This window comes from Thalassophryne amazonica, chromosome 9, assembly GCF_902500255.1.
Source record: "Thalassophryne amazonica chromosome 9, fThaAma1.1, whole genome shotgun sequence".
NCBI lineage: Eukaryota > Metazoa > Chordata > Actinopteri > Batrachoidiformes > Batrachoididae > Thalassophryne > Thalassophryne amazonica.
This window is the reverse complement of record NC_047111.1, coordinates 76527280-76551982: the sequence shown is the minus strand read 5'-3', so window position 1 is coordinate 76551982 and position 24703 is coordinate 76527280. Positions and strand designations below refer to the sequence as shown.

General features: G+C 40.1%; 1 protein-coding gene across 1 annotated transcript in view; it reads right to left on the bottom strand.

Moving 5' to 3' along the window:
* Positions 1-5490: 5490 nt before the first annotated feature.
* LOC117517429 (glycogen phosphorylase, muscle form) overlaps positions 5491-24703 on the bottom strand; it is a 57790-nt gene continuing 38577 nt past the window's right edge. Inside the window, exons 15-20 of the mRNA XM_034178440.1 lie at positions 22539-22597; positions 22303-22444; positions 14008-14215; positions 6342-6476; positions 6023-6089; positions 5491-5908 (exon numbers count right to left, since the gene is read on the bottom strand). Coding sequence (XP_034034331.1) covers positions 5759-5908; positions 6023-6089; positions 6342-6476; positions 14008-14215; positions 22303-22444; positions 22539-22597 — 761 coding nt within the window. The 3' untranslated portion in view covers positions 5491-5758. The remainder of the gene's footprint in view (positions 5909-6022; positions 6090-6341; positions 6477-14007; positions 14216-22302; positions 22445-22538; positions 22598-24703) is intronic.

Below are 24703 nucleotides of genomic sequence, written 5' to 3'. Positions count from 1 at the left end.
AGTCTGATACAGTTTGAGTGGTGCTGCAAAGAGGAATGGACAAAACTGCCCAACGACAGGTGCACCAAGCTTGTGAGATCATATTCAAGAAGACTTGAGGCTGTAATTGCTGCCAAAGGTGCATCAACAAAGTAATAAATCATTGGTTGTCTGGATCAGAAATTTCAGTTAAATATATCATATAGCAGACAAACTCACTGATATTTGAGAAGTGCAATGAAGTTTATAGTCTTTACAGAAAGTGTGCAATAATTATTTAAACAAAACTGGGCAGGCGCATGAATTTGAGCACCCGTGTCATTTTATTGATTTGTATACATTTAGCACTAATTATTGGAACACAAAATTTAGTAAGCTCATTGACCCTTGGCCTCCTTACACAGGTGAATCCAATCATGAGAAATGGTATTTAAGGTGGCTATTTGCAAATGTCTCTCCTCTTTGCATCTCTTCTAATAAGTGGTAACAACTCTCAGATGACCTGGAAACAAAAGACTGTTCAACATCATAGTTTATGGAAAGGATACAACAAGCTATCTCAGAGATTTCAGCTGTCAGTTTCCACTGTGAGGAACATAGTGAGGAAATAGAAGACCACAGGCACAGTACTAGTTAAGGCCCGAAGTGGCAGGCCAAGAAAAATCTCAGATAAGCTGAAGCAAAGGATGGTCAGAACAGTCATAGTCAACCCACAGACCTGCTCCAAAGACCTACAACATGATCTCGTTGCAGATAGTGTCTCTGTGCATTGTTCAACTATACAGCGCACTTTGAATAAAGAGATGCTGTATGATGCTGTAATGCAGAGGAAGCCTTTTCTGCATACATGCCACAAACAGTCACTTGAGGTATGCTAAAGCACATTTGGACAAGCAAGCTTCATTTTGGAATAAGGTGCTGTGGACTGATGAAACTAAAACTGAGTTACAGTATTTGGACATAACAAAGGGCGGCATGCATGGCTGAAAAAGAACACAGCATTCCAAGAATAAAACACTTGCTACCTACAGTAAACTTTGGAGGTGGTTCCATAATGCTGTGTGGCTGTGTGGCCAGGGCAGGTACTGGAAATCTTGTTAAAGTTGAGGGTCACATGTATTCCAGTCAATATCAGCAGATTCTTGAGAACAATGTTCATGAATCAGTGACAAAGCAGAAGTTGCACCGGGGCTGAATCTTTCAACAAGACAACTCCCCTAAACATTGCTCAAATCTACTAAGGCATTCATACAGAAGAACAAGTACAACGTTCTGGAATGGGCATCTCAGTCCCCAGACCTGAATATTATTAAAAAATCTGCGGTGTGATTTTAATTTGGCTGTCCATGCTCGAAAACCAATAAGCATGACTGAACCAGAGATGTTTTGTAAAGAAGAATCAATCAATCAATCAATCATTTTTTTTTATATAGCGCCAAATCACAACAAACAGTTGCCCCAAGGCGAATGGTCCAAAATACCTTCAACCAGAATCCAGGCTCTCAGTGGAAGCTATAGCAAGCATTTACAGGCTGTTTTTTCTGCAAAAGGAGGATCTACTTAATATTTATGCTTTTTTTTCTGTTGGGGTGCCCAAATTTATGCACCTGCCTATTGTACACTTTCTGCAAATCCTATAAACTTCATTTCACTTCCCAAATATCACTGTGTTTGTCTGCTATATGATATATTTAACTGAAATTTCTGATCCAGACGACCAATGATTTATAAAGGAAAACCATGAAAATCATCAGGGGTACCCAAACTTTTACATACAATTGTACAACTCCAAGAACACAAAGTAAAAACAACCATGAAAACCAAAGGTGCAAAAAGTATAACAAAAGGGAAAACTCACAAGTAGAACAAACACATAAAGTGAGGCAATCAAATGAAGTACAAAAACAAAAGACGAACACAAGAACTCTGACAGAAAAGCAATGTTGGGCTAAGCATAAAAATAAAAGTGCTACAGTAGAAAAACAAACATGAAGATTAAGAACAACTAAGGAGACAATCAAAATACAAACTACAAAAAAATTAACTCCAAGAACAGAAGGCAGAACTAATGTGGAAGACAGAAGTGACTAATGTGCAAACAAGGGGGGGGGGGGGCAAACTGGATAGCGCAGATGGAGGACAGATCACAAAGACACCAATATGAGAGCACAGATGATAACACCAAAAACAAAAGTCACAGACAAGCATAGCCACAACAGTTGTGAGTAGAATTTTAAGGGAAAAAATGAATTTAGTCCATTTTGGAAGAAGGCATAAGAAAATGTGGAAAAAGTGCACTGTGAATACTTTCTGGATGCACTGTAAATGCCGTCCATTTGCCATAATCCAAAACCGATAAAAAGGTGGCAGCAGTAAGTTGCTTCGTTACATTAAAAAAAAAAAAAAAACACATTTTGTTTTTTGAATATATATATATATATATATATACAAGGTCTGTCAATAAAGCAACGGTCCTTTTTATTTTTTTCAAAAACTATATGGATTTCATTCATATGTTTTTACGTCAGACATGCTTGAACCCTCGTGCGCATGCGTGAGTTTTTCCACGCCTGTCGGTGACGTCATTCGCCTGTGAGCACTCCTTGTGGGAGGAGTCGTCCAGCCCCTCGTCGGAATTCCTTTGTCTGAGAAATTGCTGAGAGACTGGCGCGTTGTTTGATCAAAATTTTTTCTAAACCTGTGAGACACATCGAAGTGGACACGGTTCGAAAAATTAAGCTGGTTTTCAGTGAAAATTTTAACGGCTGATGAGAGATTTTGAGGTGATTCTGTAGCTTTAAGGACTTCCCACGGTGCGAGACGTCGCTCAGCGCTCTCAGCCGCCGTCATCAGCCTGTTTCAAGCTGAAAACCTCCACATTTCAGGCTCTATTGATCCAGGACGTCGTGAGAGAACAGAGAAGTTTCAGAAGAAGTCGGTTTCAGCATTTTATCCGGATATTCCACTGTTAAAGGAGATTTTTTTAATGAAAGACGTGCGGACAGGTCCGCGCGTCGGGACGCAGCCGACGCGGTGCGGCGGCACAGGAAAATATCGCTCCAGTTTTTCAGAAGAATTTTGTGACTGCATGCGTAGTTGGGCTCTGTGCCATGGAGTGGCGCAGAGAGGAGGAGGACAGAACCAGATGTGTGGCTTCATGCGGCTCTCGTCTCGTGCATTTTCCCAAACATCAGGCGCATGCAGCAGGTGGAACACCTGCAGGAGCGAGCTGAAGAGCACTGAAATGAGACTTTTAGCTGACTTGGTGTCAGCAATCAAACTGAATGCGGTGCAGCAGGGTTTAATTGTGTGCATGCTTCTTCCTCCGCCGGACTGGAGGAGGTGCAGAGATGTCTGGCTGCACGTGAGTCTCCTCTCTCTCCTCTGGTTCCTCTGGCTCAGACTCGTTCTCCCGCTCATCGGTTACAACAGCAGGTGGAACACCTGCAGGAGCATCCTGAGGAGCTTCAGCAGGAACTGTCGACCGACATTTGGAGCCGAGTTTAATTGTGCGTACGTGACAGAAAACTGATTCGTCGTGGCGCGCAGTGAAATGTGACGTCGCGTTACAAGTCGTGTTGAAACTTGACAGTTTCCGTGTCACTTCGTAATAACACGTGACAGTTTGGGCTCCAAGAACCATCACAGGAACCACTACGAACGTTGTCACGTTCTATTAAGGATCAATACTCATCAAGACGGATCAACACGAAATGAGGGTGGTGTGTGACATTCGTGGAAGATTTTTTGACAGGCAAAAACATGCTCCACGAATATCAAGAATATCACGCACCAACACACTCTATTAAGAAACCTATTCAGATGAGTTAAGTCACATTAAGAATGTCAGGAATGTGTCACGAATTACAGAAAAATGACATTCGTAACGCGTCTTGCTTATGTGTAAACGCACCTTTAGCGGCATTTTCTTTGTTAAAAACGACTAGCGACAAATCGAGCTTCTATTTCTGGTGTTTTTTTTGTTTTTTTTTGTAGTTGCTTGTGTTTGGAGACTGACTTCTATCACTCTTTCTGACTTCTATCGCAGTTTCTGTCCCTACCGAGCAGCGGGTGCTGCTGAGCTCCTCCACCGTCACAAAGCACTCACAGGCGGACACACTTCACACTAGCCTCGCGCCAGTCCCAGCTAGCGAGCTAGCTAGGTAGCAAGCTGCACATAATGGCAGACGATTTGAATGTTGTAGACCGGATTTTGGCGAAGCCATTTGATAGTCTTCCTTACGAAGAAAAACTTAGAGTTAAACAGCAGGGCATATCAACTCCTCAGATTTCTATGTTCATTTTGGAGATTATTTAAGTATTGTATTTATTATTTAAGTATTTAATTGTGATTACATCTTTATTTTTCTGTAAGATAATTTGAATGTCATTTGATTCTATTTTGTATTTGGATATTGAACATTTTGCACACCATTGCACATCTGAAAGAAATTAAACTATTTAACGTGTTTACTATAAATGCAGTCTCCTGCCTGCTGATGTTACTTTCAAATAGTTAATTTAATGAGCCATACTTATACATCGCTCTGTATGTAGAAGTTAATTAAAACATATTTCTGAGTTTGCTACCCCTTTAAGGTTAAAAACAAGAATGACACCTGTATGATGTAAGATAATTACAAATAATGCTAATGATTGTGGGTACGTTACACACATAACAGTGTAGCCTATGGAATAATGAGGCATCTGGTGCTGAGGTGATGGTAGGGGGGCCCCCAAATGAAATTCTGCTTAAGGCCCCATAAAGGCTTGGGCCGGCCTTGCTCGCAGGTTAAGGATTATGAGGATCTTTTGTACTTGAATGCCTCTGCTCAGTGTCTTCATAGTTGACACTGTTTACCGTGTTTCTCTGAGGTTCATTACTAACTGTACCTTTGACACATCATTCTGAGTTATAGTTTCGGGTGGGATGACCTGCCCTGACCACTCGTAGGCTCAAACGCATTGGTATAGTTTAATATACAAGGAGGTTCTTGGTATCCTGCCTTCATGCATATGTGCATTAATTGTACAGAGAAGTCATGGTCTCTTGCCTGCTCAAGGTTATCTTTTGCTTTCTATTCCACGTCCGTACTGAATTGGAAAAAATGGCTTTTGTTGACTGTGCACCTTCTGCATGGAACATGGTGCAGAATGATTGGAAATTAACAAATAATTCCACTGAACACTTTTAAATCTAAACTGAGTGTGTTTTGCATTGTAGAAATGTACTGAAGCTGTATTTTATTTGTGAATCAGACTCAAAATCATCAAATGCAATTCATAATAGCTAGACAGAATTGCTGTGTTAACAACAGCAGGGGGCGCCAATGTTGTAGGTTTCTAAGTCCTCTTGCAGATTGTTGAGCCTGATATTCAAATTGTAAAATAAAACGAAATAAACAAATAAAAAAACCCCACACCATTATACTACATATTATTTAGAAATGATCTGAAAACACCTTATTATTGATGTGCATTGGGTATATTTTAAAAACTCACTCAAAATGATATGGTACTCAGGAATCAAATTTATTCAGAATGGATCTGAGAGTACATACACTTTTTAGATTAAAAAAAAATCACCAGTAAATCCACCATAAAGCTCTTCTGTCAGTAACGAATCGTGTAAACTTATTAGTGTATAAGCAGGTATTGTGGATGTAAACAGAACCATACCAACAATTTTGCATGAGAACCCACAGTATCATGTAGGTTGTAAATGTATCTGAGGTGACCGGTGGCAAGGGTTGGGGTTGCGGGATGTTAACGCCACTCTTCACTGCTTGTCGTCAGGGGCAGGCAGTTTCTCCAGTGTGGGCTCCATGCCCCAGATCTCGCGAGCATACTGGGAAATGGTGCGATCGCTGGAGAACTTGCCACATCCGGCAATGTTGTAGATCACCTTCTTGGTCCATTCCTTGGGGTTCTGAGAATGATTGATGGGATAAAATATCAGTATTGTAATGTGAAAACCTTTTTAACTCAGGCAGGCCATTTTTATTTATTTATTTATTTATTTATTGCTTTTAAATGAACATACCTTGTAAAGTTCATTGACTTTCTCCTGACATTTAATATAGTCTTCATAGTCAGCAAACACCTTAAATCTGTGCAAGGAAAACTGCAGTTAACTCCCTGATAAAGGTCATGCTGTATTTATTCATTCTATGAATATGCCACCAAAAAGTGTGTGTGTGTGTGTGTGTGTGTGTGTGTGTGGAGCAAAACATGCATGTGTGCAAGCAAAAATCTTTATTTGTTTCTACAGTGGCCTACAATGTTTCACACATTTGTATGTGTATGAGCATGTATGCGCCCGAGGGTGCTGTTCAGTGCCAGGATGTTAGATGTGCCTTTACCTGTCGTGATGCATCAACATGTTGACAATTTCTTTAAATAGGTCAGGCTGCTTTGGGTTAAAGTATCCTCCAGAAATCTGGTCAATAGCCTGTTTCAGCTCTGGCAGACGGTTGTAGTACTCTTCAGCATGGTATCTAACATGAGACAATAAACAAAGAATGAACTTGCTGTTGTTGTTGCAGTAACCACTTCATTCACGATGGAACAGCAGCCACAAGTGGCACACAAAGTTATTTTTAATCCTCTGCTCATTTGTACAATCCAACAACATAAATGTGTCTGAGCACATGAAGCTCACAGCACGAACATTTAGACGTCTTAACAAATGAGCTGGGTCGGATGAATGATGGCAGCAGATTCAAATGACTGCATTTATTTTGCACTCACATGCAAAGGTAACGCACCAGTTAAACACATGGAAAATCTTATCTGTGGTGTTGTTCTTTCAATTAAGTCAGGATCAAATTATACATATTTGACCTTGAATCATTTTATTTGTCAATTTTGATGTAAAAATGTTTTTTTTTTTTTTTTTTTACTGAATGTAGAGTGTCTATTGGGAATATTTGCTGGTGCCTCAAAGGCAGTGGTTCTGAAACAGGTGCAAAGAAAGTTGAATCAAAAATTTATTATTATTATTATTATTATTGCAAGTAAATTGATCCATAAAGGCAAGGGATAGAGCTGTAAGTTACTTTTTGGCCCAACTTATTTTCACCAAAAGTTAACTTCTCAGGCGAATAAGCAGTTGAGACCTTTCTGCAGATTTGAGCAGTTTTTGTCTCCATCTAGTGGGCGATTTGAGCATTTTCAGGGCTTCTGGCACATTTCATACTTGAACCAAACTCAGTTAAAAAAAAGGAAAAAAAAAAAAGGCAGAGCAGAGGCAGAGCTTTGATCTTTCTGTTTTAACATATCCAAATTTCAATTTTCAGAGTTATATGGGTTTTGAGTTTTAAAACACAGAAGGTTTTACCATACGAACAGACAGAAGGACAGCAATTTCTCCTGACAAGCACAACTTTCATTCATTCATTCATCTTCTACCACTTAGTCCAGTTAAGGGTCGCGGGGGGCTGGAGCCTATCCCAGCAGTCATAGGGCGCGAGGCAGGGTACACCCACGACAGGACGCCAGTCTGTTGCAGGGCCACAAATAGACAAACAAACACAGAGACACCCATACACACCTAAGGACAATTTAAAGATGCCAGTCCACCTAACCCGCATGTCTTTGGATGTGGGAGGAAACCGGAGCACCCGGAGGAAACCCACGCAAACACGGGGAGAATTATTATTAAGTATTTATTCAGTTTCATGCACTTGTTCATTGCTTTCAGTTTGGCCTCCTTAATGTACAAATAAAAAAAAACACAAGCCACTGCTCTAATGATATCATGAAGGTTTATCTCAAAGATTTAAAAAAAAAAAATCTGATTTTGCTTTTTGCAAATACTCATCCAAACAACAGTTTATTATGAGGTAACAGGACGAGCTTCTCTTGCTGGTTCACTGTGCTTCATGAATTCACTACAATGACTTGAGCCACAGTCAGGTGTTTTAATTGGCAGTGTCTCAGCCTGAATAAGCTTCATCACAACATGTAACTCACTTTGCCCGCACACTTTGAGCAAACAGACCAGTAGCCACTTGCCCTCCCAATAAAGGAATGTTTTATATATTGAAACAGATATCACACGCCCCTCAGTGCTGCAGTTGTCAACACACATTTTTGGCCTCTCAATCTGTACATGCTCTTTATGCAGGTCCTTGAAAGATGTCTGGAGGCTTAAGGGCTTCTTGAAAATTGCGAGGGATGGGGCTCTTACTGCTAACCCCATCAACCTGTAAGTAGAGAACCCTTGAGCCTGAGAAACTGTCAGAAAGCATCACGAGTGGCATCTTGGATGTTTAGCTGCTGACAACAAAGCTGACGGAGAAACCCTGTGACTCTGAACTGAGCAGTGATTGCCCTCCTACAAATTTAGGCCGGTAGCTCACACTGACGGTGCCACAGAGAGAAAAATGGATGTTTAAAGGTTCTAAAGATAAATCTGTTTGGAAAAAATAAAATCCAAAAACATTATGTAAACCGCCTCTTGCAGTGCTTGTTCAGTATTACTGTGCTAACCCAATAATATCTATAATATAAAGATGTATGTGAATAGTATGTCCAAATCTCATTCAACAGCTGTTCTGGACAGCCAGTTGTATTTGAAACCCACAAGAAGGTCTCCCCAGTAAATCTTCACAAACATTAACATAGTATCGAGATAGATACTCGGCTGTTAACCTCTTAAGCCCTAGGGCCTACTTCTCCAAAATCACATACCCATACAGTATGAGTTATTTCTCAGCTTGTACAAGTCAAAAATGCAAAACTTTGGATCAGCTAAAAGACAGGTCCTAGGGGATGTTGTCGATGCAAAAAAAAAAAAAAAAAAAAAAAAAAAAAAATTGAAAGTAAATAATACTTGGTAGGAGTAAATGAGTTTTTTTGTGCCCAAAAAATGAATTCCAATTTATGACTTTATTTGCTTGGCATTTGAGCTGTGGTTAGTTGATACGTGACTGAAGTGGATGCTTTTGTAGAGGAGACTTTCCTTGACATTTTGATGTATAATAAGTGTATGTTGGTGTCAACATTGGTTAGTTATGAGCGTTCAAATGTTCCAAAACGGGGCAAGTCCCCAAATTTGGGGACTGTAGGGTTTAAGAAGAGACTCACGAAGACGCAGCTCGAGGTCATGCCAGCCAGCAGTGGGCACAGCTAATCAAAAAGTTAACTTCAATAACAGATAATCAGCTAACTAAAAAGTTATCTTTTATAAAGCTAAACTGATAAACCACCCAAAAATTTATTGGAAACTACAGATAAGTTTAACTACCAGTATTGTCTCCAGTACACTTGGAACTACTTAACAAGCTGATTTGGGGTTTTAACACCACAATCGCTTCTGGTAGCATCAATGGCGACTACAGACCCAAACAATGAGTCAGCACTTCTGTCTTTGTGCGTCTTGCTCACTGCTGGAAGTTCCTGTTTACTACATAGCTTCAAGCAGAGAATCAGTTGAGAGAAGTAGCAAAGCTCAACTCTCTATTCAGTAACTGTCGCTGTAAGGTGGGGGTCTTGGAAAATAAAGCAGTACTGACTTATGGTTTTGATTTATAAATAAAATTAATACCGACAGAATAACTCCATTAATGTCAATTCTGTCATTTGTACAAAGTTAAAATATAACATATATCTTTTAATTTTATCAGTTTGGGTTAAAAGAAATGAGCTTTTTCCTTTTCTGTGACCAGTTCTTTGTCTACAGAGGACTGAGTGGTTTCTTCTGGAACCAGCTCTTCTCTGTTTTGGGAGGATAGAACTGTACTTCGACTACAAAACATTAAACAGGTAAGTACTCAACTGATTTTAAACTTAATAAATGTTTGTAACTGTAAAGCTTTGTTTACCACGCCTCCAAAACTTATTGGAAGATAACTGGCCCGATGATGGTTTTCAAAGTTATCTGAAAAGCTAATCCAATAATGAAAACTTTAGCTTCGATAATTAGCGGATTAGCGGAACTGTGCCCACCAATGACGCCAGCAGTGAGATGTTACAGTATTTTATATGGTACATTTTAAAACCTTCACCCCATAGATGAGGGCTCTCAGCTGTTCACCTCTATCTGAAACAGATAAACCCCTGTCAAGGAGGAACTGCGGAAGTCTCTCTTACTTCCATATACTAACTTGTGTTGTATTGTGGTATCAACATTGTCTTGTATGTTGATACCACAATACAACACACGTTTATGTGGCTTGACATTGATATTGCTGATCAGGCACAGCCTTCACTGAACTCGAAAGAGGTCTATAGGGCATATAGGGCATGACAGGAAGGGATAAAACGGTAAAGTTAACTGTGATAACGTTGAACCAATAAACCACTGAACACCAGCTTTGATTTAGTGTTGGGTTGTTTGGGAGAGGGGAGGGGACATCACTAAAACCCAGAAAAATAAACCTAAAGACTTGAAATTTAAATATGTTGAAGTGGAAACACGGAGGTTCAACATATACGTAAATAACAGTGGTTTCCATTTAACGTACAGATTATTCAGAGCACATGAACTATTCAATCAATCAATCAATCAATTTTTTTATATAGCGCCAAATCACAACAAACAGTTGTCCCAAGGCGCTTTATATTGTAAGGCAAGGCCATACAATAATTATGTAAAACCCCAACGGTCAAAACGACCCCCTGTGAGCAAGCACTTGGCTACAGTGGGAAGGAAAAACTCCCTTTTAACAGGAAGAAACCTCCAGCAGAACCAGGCTCAGGGAGGGGCAGTCTTCTGCTGGGACTGGTTGGGGCTGAGGGAGAGAACCAAGAAAAAGACATGCTGTGGAGGGGAGCAGAGATCGATCACTAATGATTAAATGCAGAGTGGTGCATACAGAGCAAAAAGAGAAAGAAACAGTGCATCATGGGAACCCCCCAGCAGTCTCCGTCTATAGCAGCATAACTAAGGGATGGTTCAGGGTCACCTGATCCAGCCCTAACTATAAGCTTTAGCAAAAAGGAAAGTTTTAAGCCTAATCTTAAAAGTAGAGAGGGTGTCTGTCTCCCTGATCTGAATTGGGAGCTGGTTCCACAGGAGAGGAGCCTGAAAGCTGAAGGCTCTGCCTCCCATTCTACTCTTACAAACCCTAGGAACTACAAGTAAGCCTGCAGTCTGAGAGCGAAGCGCTCTATTGGGGTGATATGGTACTACGAGGTCCCTAAGATAAGATGGGACCTGATTATTCAAAAACTTATAAGTAAGAAGAAGAATTTTAAATTCTATTCTAGAATTAACAGGAAGCCAATGAAGAGAGGCCAATATGGGTGAGATATGCTCTCTCCTTCTAGTCCCCGTCAGTACTCTAGCTGCAGCATTTTGAATTAACTGAAGGCTTTTTAGGGAACTTTTAGGACAACCTGATAATAATGAATTACAATAGTCCAGCCTAGAGGAAATAAATGCATGAATTAGTTTTTCAGCATCACTCTGAGACAAGACCTTTCTGATTTTAGAGATATTGCGTAAATGCAAAAAAGCAGTCCTACATATTTGTTTAATATGCGCTTTGAATGACATATCCTGATCAAAAATGACTCCAAGATTTCTCACAGTATTACTAGAGGTCAGGGTAATGCCATCCAGAGTAAGGATCTGGTTAGACACCATGTTTCTAAGATTTGTGGGGCCAAGTACAATAACTTCAGTTTTATCTGAGTTTAAAAGCAGGAAATTAGAGGTCATCCATGTCTTTATGTCTGTAAGACAATCCTGCAGTTTAGCTAATTGGTGTGTGTCCTCTGGCTTCATGGATAGATAAAGCTGGGTATCATCTGCGTAACAATGAAAATTTAAGCAATACCGTCTAATAATACTGCCTAAGGGAAGCATGTATAAAGTAAATAAAATTGGTCCTAGCACAGAACCTTGTGGAACTCCATAATTAACTTTAGTCTGTGAAGAAGATTCCCCATTTACATGAACAAATTGTAATCTATTAGACAAATATGATTCAAACCACCGCAGCGCAGTGCCTTTAACACCTATGGCATGCTCTAATCTCTGTAATAAAATTTTATGGTCAACAGTATCAAAAGCAGCACTGAGGTCTAACAGAACAAGCACAGAGATGAGTCCACTGTCCGAGGCCATAAGAAGATCATTTGTAACCTTCACTAATGCTGTTTCTGTACTATGATGAATTCTAAAACCTGACTGAAACTCTTCAAATAGACCATTCCTCTGCAGATGATCAGTTAGCTGTTTTACAACTACCCTTTCAAGAATTTTTGAGAGAAAAGGAAGGTTGGAGATTGGCCTATAATTAGCTAAGATAGCTGGGTCAAGTGATGGCTTTTTAAGTAATGGTTTAATTACTGCCACCTTAAAAGCCTGTGGTACATAGCCAACTAACAAAGATAGATTGATCATATTTAAGATCGAAGCATTAAATAATGGTAGGGCTTCCTTGAGCAGCCTGGTAGGAATGGGGTCTAATAAACATGTTGATGGTTTGGATGAAGTAACTAATGAGAATAACTCAGACAGAACAATCGGAGAGAAAGAGTCTAACCAAATACCGGCATCACTGAAAGCAGCCAAAGATAACGATACGTCTTTGGGATGGTTATGAGTAATTTTTTCTCTAATAGTTAAAATTTTGTTAGCAAAGAAAGTCATGAAGTCATTACTAGTTAAAGTTAATGGAATACTCAGCTCAATAGAGCTCTGACTCTTTGTCAGCCTGGCTACAGTGCTGAAAAGAAACCTGGGGTTGTTCTTATTTTCTTCAATTAGTGATGAGTAGAAAGATGTCCTAGCTTTACGGAGGGCTTTTTTATAGAGCAACAGACTCTTTTTCCAGGCTAAGTGAAGATCTTCTAAATTAGTGAGACGCCATTTCCTCTCCAACTTACGGGTTATCTGCTTTAAGCTACGAGTTTGTGAGTTATACCACGGAGTCAGACACTTCTGATTTAAAGCTCTCTTTTTCAGAGGAGCTACAGCATCCAAAGTTGTCTTCAATGAGGATGTAAAACTATTGACGAGATACTCTATCTCCCTTACAGAGTTTAGGTAGCTACTCTGCACTGTGTTGGTATATGGCATTAGAGAACATAAAGAAGGAATCATATCCTTAAACCTAGTTACAGCGCTATTCAGCAAATAAGAAATAAAAATACACATATTAATGTACATGGTCTGGTTTGACCTGCTGCTCTTTCATCTCTTCAAGGTGACATTTCTTCAGCGTGCTGTTGTTGTCTTTAATGATTGTTTTCTTTATTTGTTTTCTGTACTTGTTTTGGTATTAAAGTAGTTATTTTACTTAAGATTGTATTCTTAGTTTTCACCCTTATTCTTATTTATACTTTCCTTTGTTCTCTGTTGGAATGTGCATGTTGAACTGGAACAAACCACTTTTTATCACTTAGGACAAAGAGATTCAGGTTACCTTATAAATCATACATGTCCCGTTACTGCGTGGGTCTTGGGCAGGGGGTGGGACCTTCCTCCAATGCCCACAGGGATCAATAAGGGTAGGATTTTGTGAAATAAGGTGCGCCTTTGTCACGTCTATATAATGCTTTATAAAAACTGTTTGTATCCGTTGTTCGGGTTTCTGAAAAGAGCAGATCTCTTCTGTGAGAGAACTTCTCCAGGACCCAGGCCTGATTTTTTTTTTTTTTTCACTGTGACTTTGAATAAATTTAAAAAGGTTATGTAGTTCAGAAAGAGCAGGGGCAAAATAACGGTGCTAAATGAGCGTATAAATTCCAACAAGAACAATTTTCTTGGTTTTACAGTTTGCAAATGTTTTTGACTTTTAAACATTCTTTTTTTCCTCACTTAAAGTTAGCAGAACTAAATTTAAGGAAAGCTACCTGATCTGGTAGTGGTTTTCAAAGTTATCTGAAAAGCTAATCAACAAATTAGCTGTTAGTTGACTAGCTGAAATTTGCCCACCAGTCATTACAACAAACAGTTTTTTTTTTAATCGTCAAACTCTGTCTCTGTTTCATTAGGGTGCAATGGCCTACATATTTGAATTCTTTTGCAATTTTTATCATCTGCAATAAATTTGCAAATACAGTATTCGTTACCCTTTCTTGTCAAGTGCATCAACGTCTTCCACCCTCATGCCAAAGATGAACAGGTTGTCCTCGCCAGCCTCCTCAGCCATCTCAACGTTGGCTCCATCCATCGTGCCGATGGTTAGAGAGCCGTTCAACATGAATTTCATGTTGCCGGTGCCAGAGGCCTCAGTGCCAGCTGTGGAGATCTGTTCTGACAGGTCAGCTGCTGGGATCGCTGCAACAAGACACAGTTCTTGTTCTTAAATGACAGTCATATAAATTTATCTAGTGGGAGCCATCTGGAGGGGCATATATAAAGCACAGCAAAGTACAAATAAAGCACATGTGTAACACATCTGTGCTTTTGTTAGTGAGACGGACGATCTGAGATGGCCATCCTTAAATTCCAAATTGCAGGCTGAGTCAGTAGTATTGTTTTATTGGTAGTGTACTGAACGGCAGAATAACAAATGTTACATTTCAAGGCAATTATTGTAGAAGGTGAATCTTGTTTCTCCATGATGTACAATTGACAGTCAGTGTCCTAAATTGGACACAAGATGACGGCCTGCAACCATTTTTCACAAGAAAATAACTAGAGATATCAGTCAACACATGCTTACACAACAGTACTTTTTAATACATGTACACTCCATTAGAAACTTATGAAAAAGTGTTAAATAGTGGAACATCAGTAAGGCGTGTTTATTGATAAAAACAAATACGAGGTCTCTTAGATAATAAACCGACCCTTTTATTTATTTTTTTAACTATATGGATTTGAATGACATGCGATTACACCAATCATGCTTGAACCCTCGTGCGCATGTGTGAGTTTTTTCACGCGTGTCGGTGACGTCATTTCCCTGTGGGCAGGCCTTGAGTGAGATGTGGTCCCGCCCTCTCGGCTGAATTCCTTTGTTTCACACGCTGCTCGAGACGGCGCGCGTTGCTTTATCAAAATTTTTTCTGGACCTGTGAGGAATATCCGAGTGGACACTATTCGAGAAATTAAGCTGGTTTTCTGTGAAAAGTTTAACGGCTGATGAGAGATTATGGGGTGTTTCTGTCGGTGTAAGGACTTCCCACGGAGCGGGACGTCCTGCAGCGCTTCCAGGCGCTGTCGTTGGCCTGTTTCGAGCTGAAAACATCCTAATTTAAGGCTTAATTCACCCAGGACATCGTGAGAGAACAGAGAAGATTCAGAAGAGGCCGGCATGAGGAATTTATGCGGACATTCCACTGTTTAAGGACATTTTTTTAATGAAAGACATACGCGCAAATTCGCCGAGTCGTTTCCGTGACGACTCGCAAATCTGTGTGCGCCGCGACAGGAAAAACACCTCCGTGTTGAAAACCATTTGTAGAATTCAGGCGGCTTTTAATGGCTTTCAACAAGTGAGTAACTGAGAAATTGTTTAACAGCTTGGGCATGTTCCAACTTGCCCGTTAAGATTTCCAACGGAGGTGTTTTTCCTGCCGCGACCCCCCGCGGTCGGGTCCAGCCCGACATGCGACTCTGCCCGCACGTTCTTTCATTACAAAATGACCGTTAACAATGGAATGTCCGAATAAACTCCTCATGCCGACTTCTTCTGAAAGTTCTCTGTTCTCTGACGACTTACTGCGTCAACAGAGCCTGAAATGTGGAAGTTTTCAACTTGAAATGGCGAGACGCTGCCGCCTCGAAGCGCAGATTGCCATCAGGCGCCGTGGGCCGTCCTTAAAGCGACACTACCAGACCAAAATCTCTCATCAGCCGTTAAAATTTTTACCGAAAACCAGCTGAATTTATTGAATGGTGTCCACTCAGTTGTGCCTTACAGTTTTGAAAAAATTTTTATCAAACAAAGCAACAGTCTCTGAGCCATTCCTAAACAATGAAAAAAATCGACGAGCGGGTGGACGACTCCTCACTCAAAGACTGCCCACAGGCGAATGACGTAACCGACAGGCGTGAAAAAACTCTCGCATGCCCACAAGGGTTCAAGCATGTCTGATGTAATCACACGTGATTCAAATCTATATGGTTTTTGAAAAAATAATAAGGTCGGATACTTTTCTAATAGACCTCGTATAACTCTTGAGGCAACCTGTAGCTCAAATGGAAGCATAGTCTTTATTTTTTTTTTTTACAAACTTAGTGTGGTTGATCCCTAAGAGTGGCTGAGTGTCCTTGAAAAAGACACTGAACTGCTTAACCAAGTGGAACATTGGTTTAAAAAAACCTCAAATAAATGTGAAGAAAAGAATGTAAGAATCTCTTAAGAAAAATTAAACACTTCTTCAGTAAATGTCGTGTATATCAACAATAACAGGGTGCAGACGTGTGAACTTATTACCATATTCACTGCAGTAAAAAAAGTACAGATGATCCATAACATGCAATTAAAATAATGTAATTTATCATTGTTTTGTATACTTGTTGGTCATAAACAATACAGTACACTGATAAAACTAAAGAGTTTCATTTTTCTGGAAACTGGGTATAAATTTGACCATTAGGAATAGCCAAATAAAATATATATAAATCCAATGCAAATATTTGCTCATTTTGAAATGGATGCCTGCAATATAATGATTTGCAAATCCTCTTCAACCTATATTCAATTGAATACACCAAAAAGACAAAATATTTAATGTTCAGACTGATAAACTTTGTTGTTTTGTGCAAATATTTGGTCATTTTGAAATGGATGCCTGCAACACATTCCAAAAATGTTGGAACGGGGCAACAAAAGACTGGGAAAGTTAATGAATGTTCAAAGAACACCTTATTGGAAACAGGTGAGTGTTATGATTGGGTATAAAAGGAGCATCCCCAAAAGGCTCAGCTGTTCACAAGCAAAGATAGGATGAGGATCACCACTTTGTGAACAACTGCTTGAAAAAAAATAGTCCAACAGTTTAAGAACAATGTTTCTCAACATTCAGTTGCAAGGGATTTAGGGATTCCATCATCTACAGACCATAATATAATCAGAAGATTCAGAGAATCTGGAGAACTTTCTACACTTAAGCGGCAAGGCCGAAAACCAACATTGAATGCCCGTGACCTTCGATCCCTCAGGTGGCACTGCATTAAAAACGGACATCATTGTGTAAAGGATCTTACTGTGTGGGCTCAGGAACAGTTTGTCACTACATCTACAAATGCAAGTTAAAACTCTACCATGCAAAGTGAAAGCCATACAACAACAACATCCAGCAACACTGCTGCCTTCTCTGGGCCCGAGCTCATTTGAAACGGACAGACGCAAAGTGGAAAAGTGTGCTATGGTCTGAAGAGTCCACATTTCAAATTGTTTTTGGAAATCATGGACGTAGTGTCCTCTGGACAAAAGAGGAAAAAAGCCATCCAGAATGTTTCCAGCACAAAGTTCAAAAGCCAGCATCTGTGATGGTATGGGGGTGTGTTAGTACCCATGGCATGGGCAACTTACACATCTGTGATGGCACCATCAATGCTGAAAGGTACATCCAGGTTTTGGAGCAACACATGCTGCCATCCAAGCAACGTCTTTTTCAGGGACGTCCCTGCTTATTTCAGCAAGACAATGCCAAGACACATTCTGCACATGTTACAACAGCATGGCTTTGTAGTTAAAGAGTGCGGGTACTAAGCTGGCCTGCCTGCAGTCCAGACCTGTCGCCCATTGAAAATGTGTGGCTCATTATGAAGCGCAAAATACGACAACGGCGACCCGGGACTGTTGAACAACTGAAGTCGTACATCAAGCAAGAATGGGAAAGAATTCCACCTACAAAGCTTCAACAATTAGTGTCCTCAGTTCCCAAATGCTTATTGAGTGTTGTTAGAAGGAAAGAGCAGATATTTGCACAACAACAATAAAGTTTATCAGTTTGAACATTAATATCTTGTAAAGCAAAGACAAAGAGTTCACCGCGCTTCTGCACAGCACAAACAAATCTGGTGCAATTTGTAAAAAAGAAGAAATAACTGGTGCAGCACAGAAATAATGAAATAAATATTTCTTCTTTTTTATTAAATATCTTTGTGGCGTATTCAATTGAATATAGGTTTTGCAAGTCAAGAGGAGTTGCAAGTCATTCTGTTTTTATTTACATTTTACACAATGTCCCAACTTCATTAGAATCGGGGTTAGTTTTGTGTATATATATATATATATATATATATATATATGTTGGTGGAAAATTTTGGTGGCTCTTGGGTATGCATGAATGAAGTAACAAATCTCCAAAGAGGGCTGCATGTAGTGGCGCAATCGCAAAACTGATGGTTGATACATTAAATGAGTGGGTGAGAGCCAAAGTTGGTTCAAAGTTCCTGCCTTACATTAAATCAGGTGTTTTTTTATATTTATGCTTAAAAGTAACTTATATTGATCTTACATGTGTTAAAAGCATAGGAAGGGAGATTTGGATAAATTTATTGTAGATAGGTTCTGGCACCAACAGAACTGGCAAAAACATGATCTATCACAACTGCAAGTTTGCAGTTATTTCAAGCAGCTGAACACGAATGCCAATAGATCTGCCAAGCCTGGATGATGAAGAGAATGTGTGAACAATTATGATGAGAAACTGTTATTCAAAACTGTGTTATAATAGGATAAACAACTAAAAAATTACAATTTGCACCATCCAGCCTTGTGTATTGTTAAAACCAGCTTGTGATACAGATGGAAATCAAAACTAATAAATCTCCCTGGATTTTACAGCATATATAAATCAAACACAGGCAAGTCTGCAGCTGCTTCCTCCTAGTCCGAGTTCCACATGGATATGAAAGTGAGGTATTGCCACATATGAGTGGCTGATGTAATTATATCATAGTAGCCTCTGGCACAAAAAAAGTACTCACTGTCAGAAGGCTCTACGTGCCTTAACTCAATTTTTGACAAATGTTGGATAGTAGCCTCTGATGCTCACCCACTAAAATATATGTAAATAATTCACCTTTTTGTTTAATACATCACTGCTGAAGGATTAAAAGATATGACACATTACACTAGGACTGGTTTTCAAAACATAAAACTGTCAGTTTGAAAAGATCGGGAACCAGCTTGAGCTTTGCGATGAATACGTGATGTCACACTTCAGCGCTCCATCCCCCTGAGAGGCTGTAAAAATGTCATGGTGATGCTACATTATCATATGATATAACATAATTTATATAGACCCGACATTTATTACTATTACCAATAAGAGGTGGCTACCACATATTTGTTCCATCCACCCACTTGATTCCAATTAGTTCAACTTTTCAGTCAGGTAAATGGGTTAATCAAAGAAATCACTGATTTAGGTACACAGGTAGAACTAATACATAGTCAGACTTTTACTCACTCAATCCAGGATTGCCCACCTCTGTTACCAACAACCGCAAAATTAACACTACAAGAGCAATCAGAGATTTCTGACGTGTGCCAATCTGAATCTGGATCACCTCCAAAATTCAGTGGAGTCTTCCATGCCCTAATATGTATCTGTGGTGAGAATCTGTGAAGTAGTTTTGACGTAATCCTTCAAAACCTATATAAAGTGAAATACTGATCCAGAATCGGGATCCAGATCACCTCCCAAATACAGTGGAGGCTTCATGCCCTAATATCTATATGGTGTAAATTTGGTGAGAACATGTGAAGAAGTTGATCCAGAATCCTGATCACCTCTAAAATTTAATGGATTAATATTCCATTTAAGATATCTTGCCATCTGGACTAACCATTTGAGTCATTGGTTGTGCCTAGCACAATGGACTATCTAGTAAATAAATGAGCTTGGAGAAGTTGCAAATTTGGTGAGAATCCATTAAGTAGTTTTGACATAATCCTTCAAAGACTATATAAAGTGAAATCTGGATCTAGATCCAAATCACCTCCAAAATTTAATGGCGTCTTCCATGCCCTAATATCTATCTGTGGTGACAAAATCAAAATCAGTGCAGTAGTTTTGACATAATTGTGCTAACAGACAGACAGACAAATAAACACAGATGATTTTTATTACATAACTAGTGCAGTGCCCATTGGAAGTAAGTATTCCGATTAAAAAAAAGTGAAAGCTTTGTTGACGATCTTTGTCAATGTTGGTGCGTGAGAACATTCAACCTTGTGATAATAAAGCAAGAAGTGTTTGTGTGTCTGTGGCTCACATATCTCTGAGTGTTTGTGTATTATTTCTTTCTTTAATTTAGCTCTTCTGTCTCTCCCCCGTGAACATGTTACAGATAGGCATCTGTTTAAGGCAGACAGCTTCGACAAAGGTATCTTTGTTGAAGCTGGCGCGTGAAAATGTTGCGCCTTGTGCCAATAATGATGATGACCTCAAAATAAAGGTTTTGAAAATAAATCCCCAACATTTTCATCATTGTGCCATGTGCAAGTCATATCCGAAAGCTGAGGCCGACCTGAAAAACACTCAGAGATATGTGAGCCACACACACACACACACACAGACAGATGCATCTTGTTTATAGATAAATTTAAGATGTGGCAGCTGGTGCAGTGTGATGTCAGATGAAATCAATATTCCATTCAAGGGATCCCAGGATTCTCCACACAAAGAGTATGATGGAGATGGTGCTGTACCTCTGGGGAGGATGCATCAACAGTGTGGGGGGTGGTTCGGAGGGGGAGCTTGAAATCTCCAGGTTTTGCTGATGTTTATAAGCAGCCCAGTCTCATCTTTTTTATTTTTTCGTTCCCCCGTCACAAAATGAGTCAAATTTTCATGACGGGGTTTTTTAAACTCACTATTCCTAACCCGACTCCTACCCCCAACCCTAACCTTAACCATAACCTAATCCTACTCCTTCCTCCAACGCTAACTGTAACCACCCTGACCCCCCCCCCCCCCGCTCCACTTTTAATTTCGTGCAGCCATCACGGAATGAATTAGAATGAATTTGTGCTGCCATGATGAAAATGAGGCAATTTTTGTCACAATATCACAAACCAGTAGATTAATGTATATTGCATGCTGCTGAATCATGACTTGCTGTGAGACCAGGTTGTTATAAGACATAACAATTGGGGAACTGGGGTAGTGTGACAACAGATTAAATCAATGTTCCATTTAAGGTATTTTGCCATCTGGACTAACCAGTTTAGTCACTGATTGTGCCTAGCACAACGGACAGTCTAGTAAATAAATAGAGCTTGGAGAAGTGAAGGCCTAAAGTTAGAGATGGTTAGGGAGGGTGAAAGAACAGCACTTGCCTCACCCTCATTACTGCCATTAAGGTACCACTGAGCAAAATTTTCAATCCCAGAATTGCTCTGGGTGTGTTGTTTGGTGGTTTGAGTGGCAGCTGTATGAATGTCAGGCATCTCTGTAAGGCACGTTATGCATCTACATTCAGACTAGAAAATCACTTCAGGAATAGTTTCTTATATCAGCAACATTGTAACCACTTTATAAAAAATACACTGCTTCTGGATATACTTTTAACCCATATGGTCTCTACATTTTTTTTCCTGCATTCCAGGATTAAACTAAAATTCTTGTCACAAAAAAAGAATAATCTTTACAAGAAATCAAAGCTGCTTGATTACAATCCTATATTGTTAAACCTGCTGCAGTACAACAAGCCAGTGTTTGTTAAATTTGACACATTTATATCCTGAGTGAAGATCCATGGGAGATTAAAATTAACTACATGTTGACCTAAAGTTCACTGGTTCCCAATACACTGACGTTCCACCAGAAGCCACCAAACTATATCCCTCAGTTAGAATTTTCAAAATATTATCCATTGAGCTTTATGTTATTTGTACTTTGGTGAAACAGCACCCCCACCTGCACAGATAAAAGGAGACATGTCCTTCTGGAGACTTGCTCTGATTGCCCTCTAGTCTCTGAAATTGCCTTTGGATCATACACTTTCTTTTTTGTGTGTGGCAGTAACTAAATTTTATAAAATCTGATCAAATGTCTTGGATCCCCACCCAATATTTCCACCAGGTTTTATTGACATCACTTGAAAACCATGAGTCGTTGTCCTGAAGAACAACGGAGCAGGTGTGCAAACACAACCTGTTTGTGGAGGGAAAAATGTCTATGTAAGGTTGTTTGCCCCATTAACAGACATAAACACAAACAAACCTGAGGGACAAGGGTTAATAACCACTCAAGCAGATTAAGAGGATTTAAAGAGATGAACTCAACTCACACAACACAGTCTCACAACATTGAGTGAATGAACACTGGTTCAAAAACCAGGTGTTGATATCAAAGCGAGTTCAAACCTTCAGAACAATTAGACATACTAGGGGTGTAAAAGTGGCAAGAAAAGCGCCATGAAATGCTGAGAATGACCCAGGAAATGATACTTACCTTTCTCAGCCAGCGTGACTCTGTAGTTTTCCAAAAAGATGACTTTGAGACGTTCCCCAACCACAGGGTCATTGTTTACCACCTCGCCAATGGCTGTGATCAGCCGAATAATCATCTTGGCTGTGTGGTATCCAGGAGCGGCCTGCAAGAAAGCAAGAGTTAGGTTTTTTATTTTAATCTGACTTTAACTTTTAAGTTACCAGGTATTTAAACAAAATCCCTGATGGAGTACAAACTTTTCCTCCAATCATGACTGTTCTTGGGGTCCACTGCTTGTTTGGCTCTTTCTTGATACCTGCAGGAGAATTCAAAAGATAACACCACTGAGGAGGTGAGTGTGTGTGCTTAGTTGTTTTGAACATTTTTTTAATAATTTTATGAAGCAGTTTTTTGTTTTGAATTCCAAGCATTTCTAATCAGTGAATTATTTGGAAAGCATATGATTCATTTTGTGCTGTACATGTTTGTAGCTTATTTTCTGAAACGATTTCTTCATTTAGTTGTTTCAAGATCTTGAAACAGTTACTTCTGCAACTAAGAACTTTCTACTCTGAACTAAACATCACCATGATCATTGTGAAACAATTAAACTTTCAAGAAAACAGTTCTAGTGTTTCAAGCATTTTGAAAAAATGTTTTTCAAAAACTGTGTTTATATTTTAATGTTCCAATGATTCTCTGAAGCAGTTGTTTCACTGAGCCTTTCAAGTGTTTCAAATGAGAAAATTTATTTTGTACAATAAATGTGTTTGTGTGAACCAGGCATTCCCCAATGTGAACTACGTCACGTCATAACAGTCTGAGCATTTTGCAATACAAAATCTTGTCTGAAGGAACCAGTTCATTCAATGTTTTTGAGTGTTTCAAAGGAATAGTAATTTTCTCAACCAAATGTTCAGTTAGTTTTTTGATTGTTTCACAACATTCCTTTCTGAAGCAGTTGTTTCATGTAGTTGCTTTGAGAATTCCTTTATTCATTTTAGTTGCTTATCTGGGTCCGGGTTGTGCTGGCAGCAAAGCCACCAGCTGCCCCCACACTTTATCCTCTCCCAAGTCCTGTGACTCTTCCCAGGGGATCCCAAGGTGTTCCAAGCCAGCTGGGAAATATAAACTCTCCAGTTTGTCCTGGGTCTTCTCCTTGGGCTTCCTCCTAGTTGGACAGAGGTGTCAAATCCAGCTTCAGAAATTAAAAGTCCAGCCACATATTTGTTCCATCTTCCCAATAAACCAGCTGATTGTAATTAGTTCAGCTCTTCAGGCAGGTGGATGAGCTAATTATTGGGATCACCTGTTTTAGGTGCACAGGTAGAAGCACCACATGGAAGCCGGATTTGACACCTCTGTCGTTGTATATGCCCAGAAGACCTCCTTAGGGAGACGACCAGGGAGCATCTTCACCAGATGCCCAAACCTGAGTAGCGGCTCTACTCGGAGTCCCTCCCCTCCCTGGACAGCCACCTTATCATGGTGGAGGGATTTGTTTGCTCCAGTGATCTTGGGAGCTGTGCTGTTTGGAGCATTAACTTCTGGTAGGGCCACCCTCGGCAGATTGGTTCCATGTTAAGAGACAGGCAAAGGATGATCTTCATGACAGACACAAACAGTGATGGAGTCACCTCACCCAGATCAGAGAAATCGGGGCCGCCTCTAGCCAGGCTTGGGTTGAGTGGGGGGAGGGGGCGGCTCGCAGGTAAGAGCCTGATGGCTGGGTCTACCACCGTGGATCTCAGTCGGGTTCCGCCATAAAGAATAAACACCGCAACTTCTCCATGTAGGCTCACCACCTACAGGGAGTCTGGCTGAAAGACAGAGTGTGCCCTGTGAGAGCCCATCGAACCCTCTCGTGGCAGGTGTCGGCCAAATTCCAGGTGACACACACGAACATCTAACACCGCTCATTTGGCACTTAGAAAATGTGTGGCCATTTATACTGTTAACACGACAACAGTCAGCAGACAATCACTGTCGAGCTGGATGTGACATTTATCTAAGTGCCCCCATGAGTGTGGAGTAGCAAAAAGCCACACACGTGGTGCATGTGTCTCCGCGTGTGTCATGCTCCCCCAACACATCTGGCGTGCCGGGGGGGCACACTTGCATAAGATGCTTATATGTATGTACAGATCTGATCACATGGTGGCCGGACAGCAAGGACTGATCGCACGGGGAGGGGCCTGTCAACTGATCACAGCACACTGACAGCTGGATGACGGCTCAGTCCACACATTACAAACACAGAAACCACCACTAGGACAGGAATATAAATAATTATGACAATACTTACATACGCAATTACATAACAAATAATGAAAATGAATGACCGTATAACACAGAGTGACATGTTGGTCTTGCTGCTGAATGGACAGGGGTGTGTGTCTGCCCACAGCCCCTGCTGTAAAAA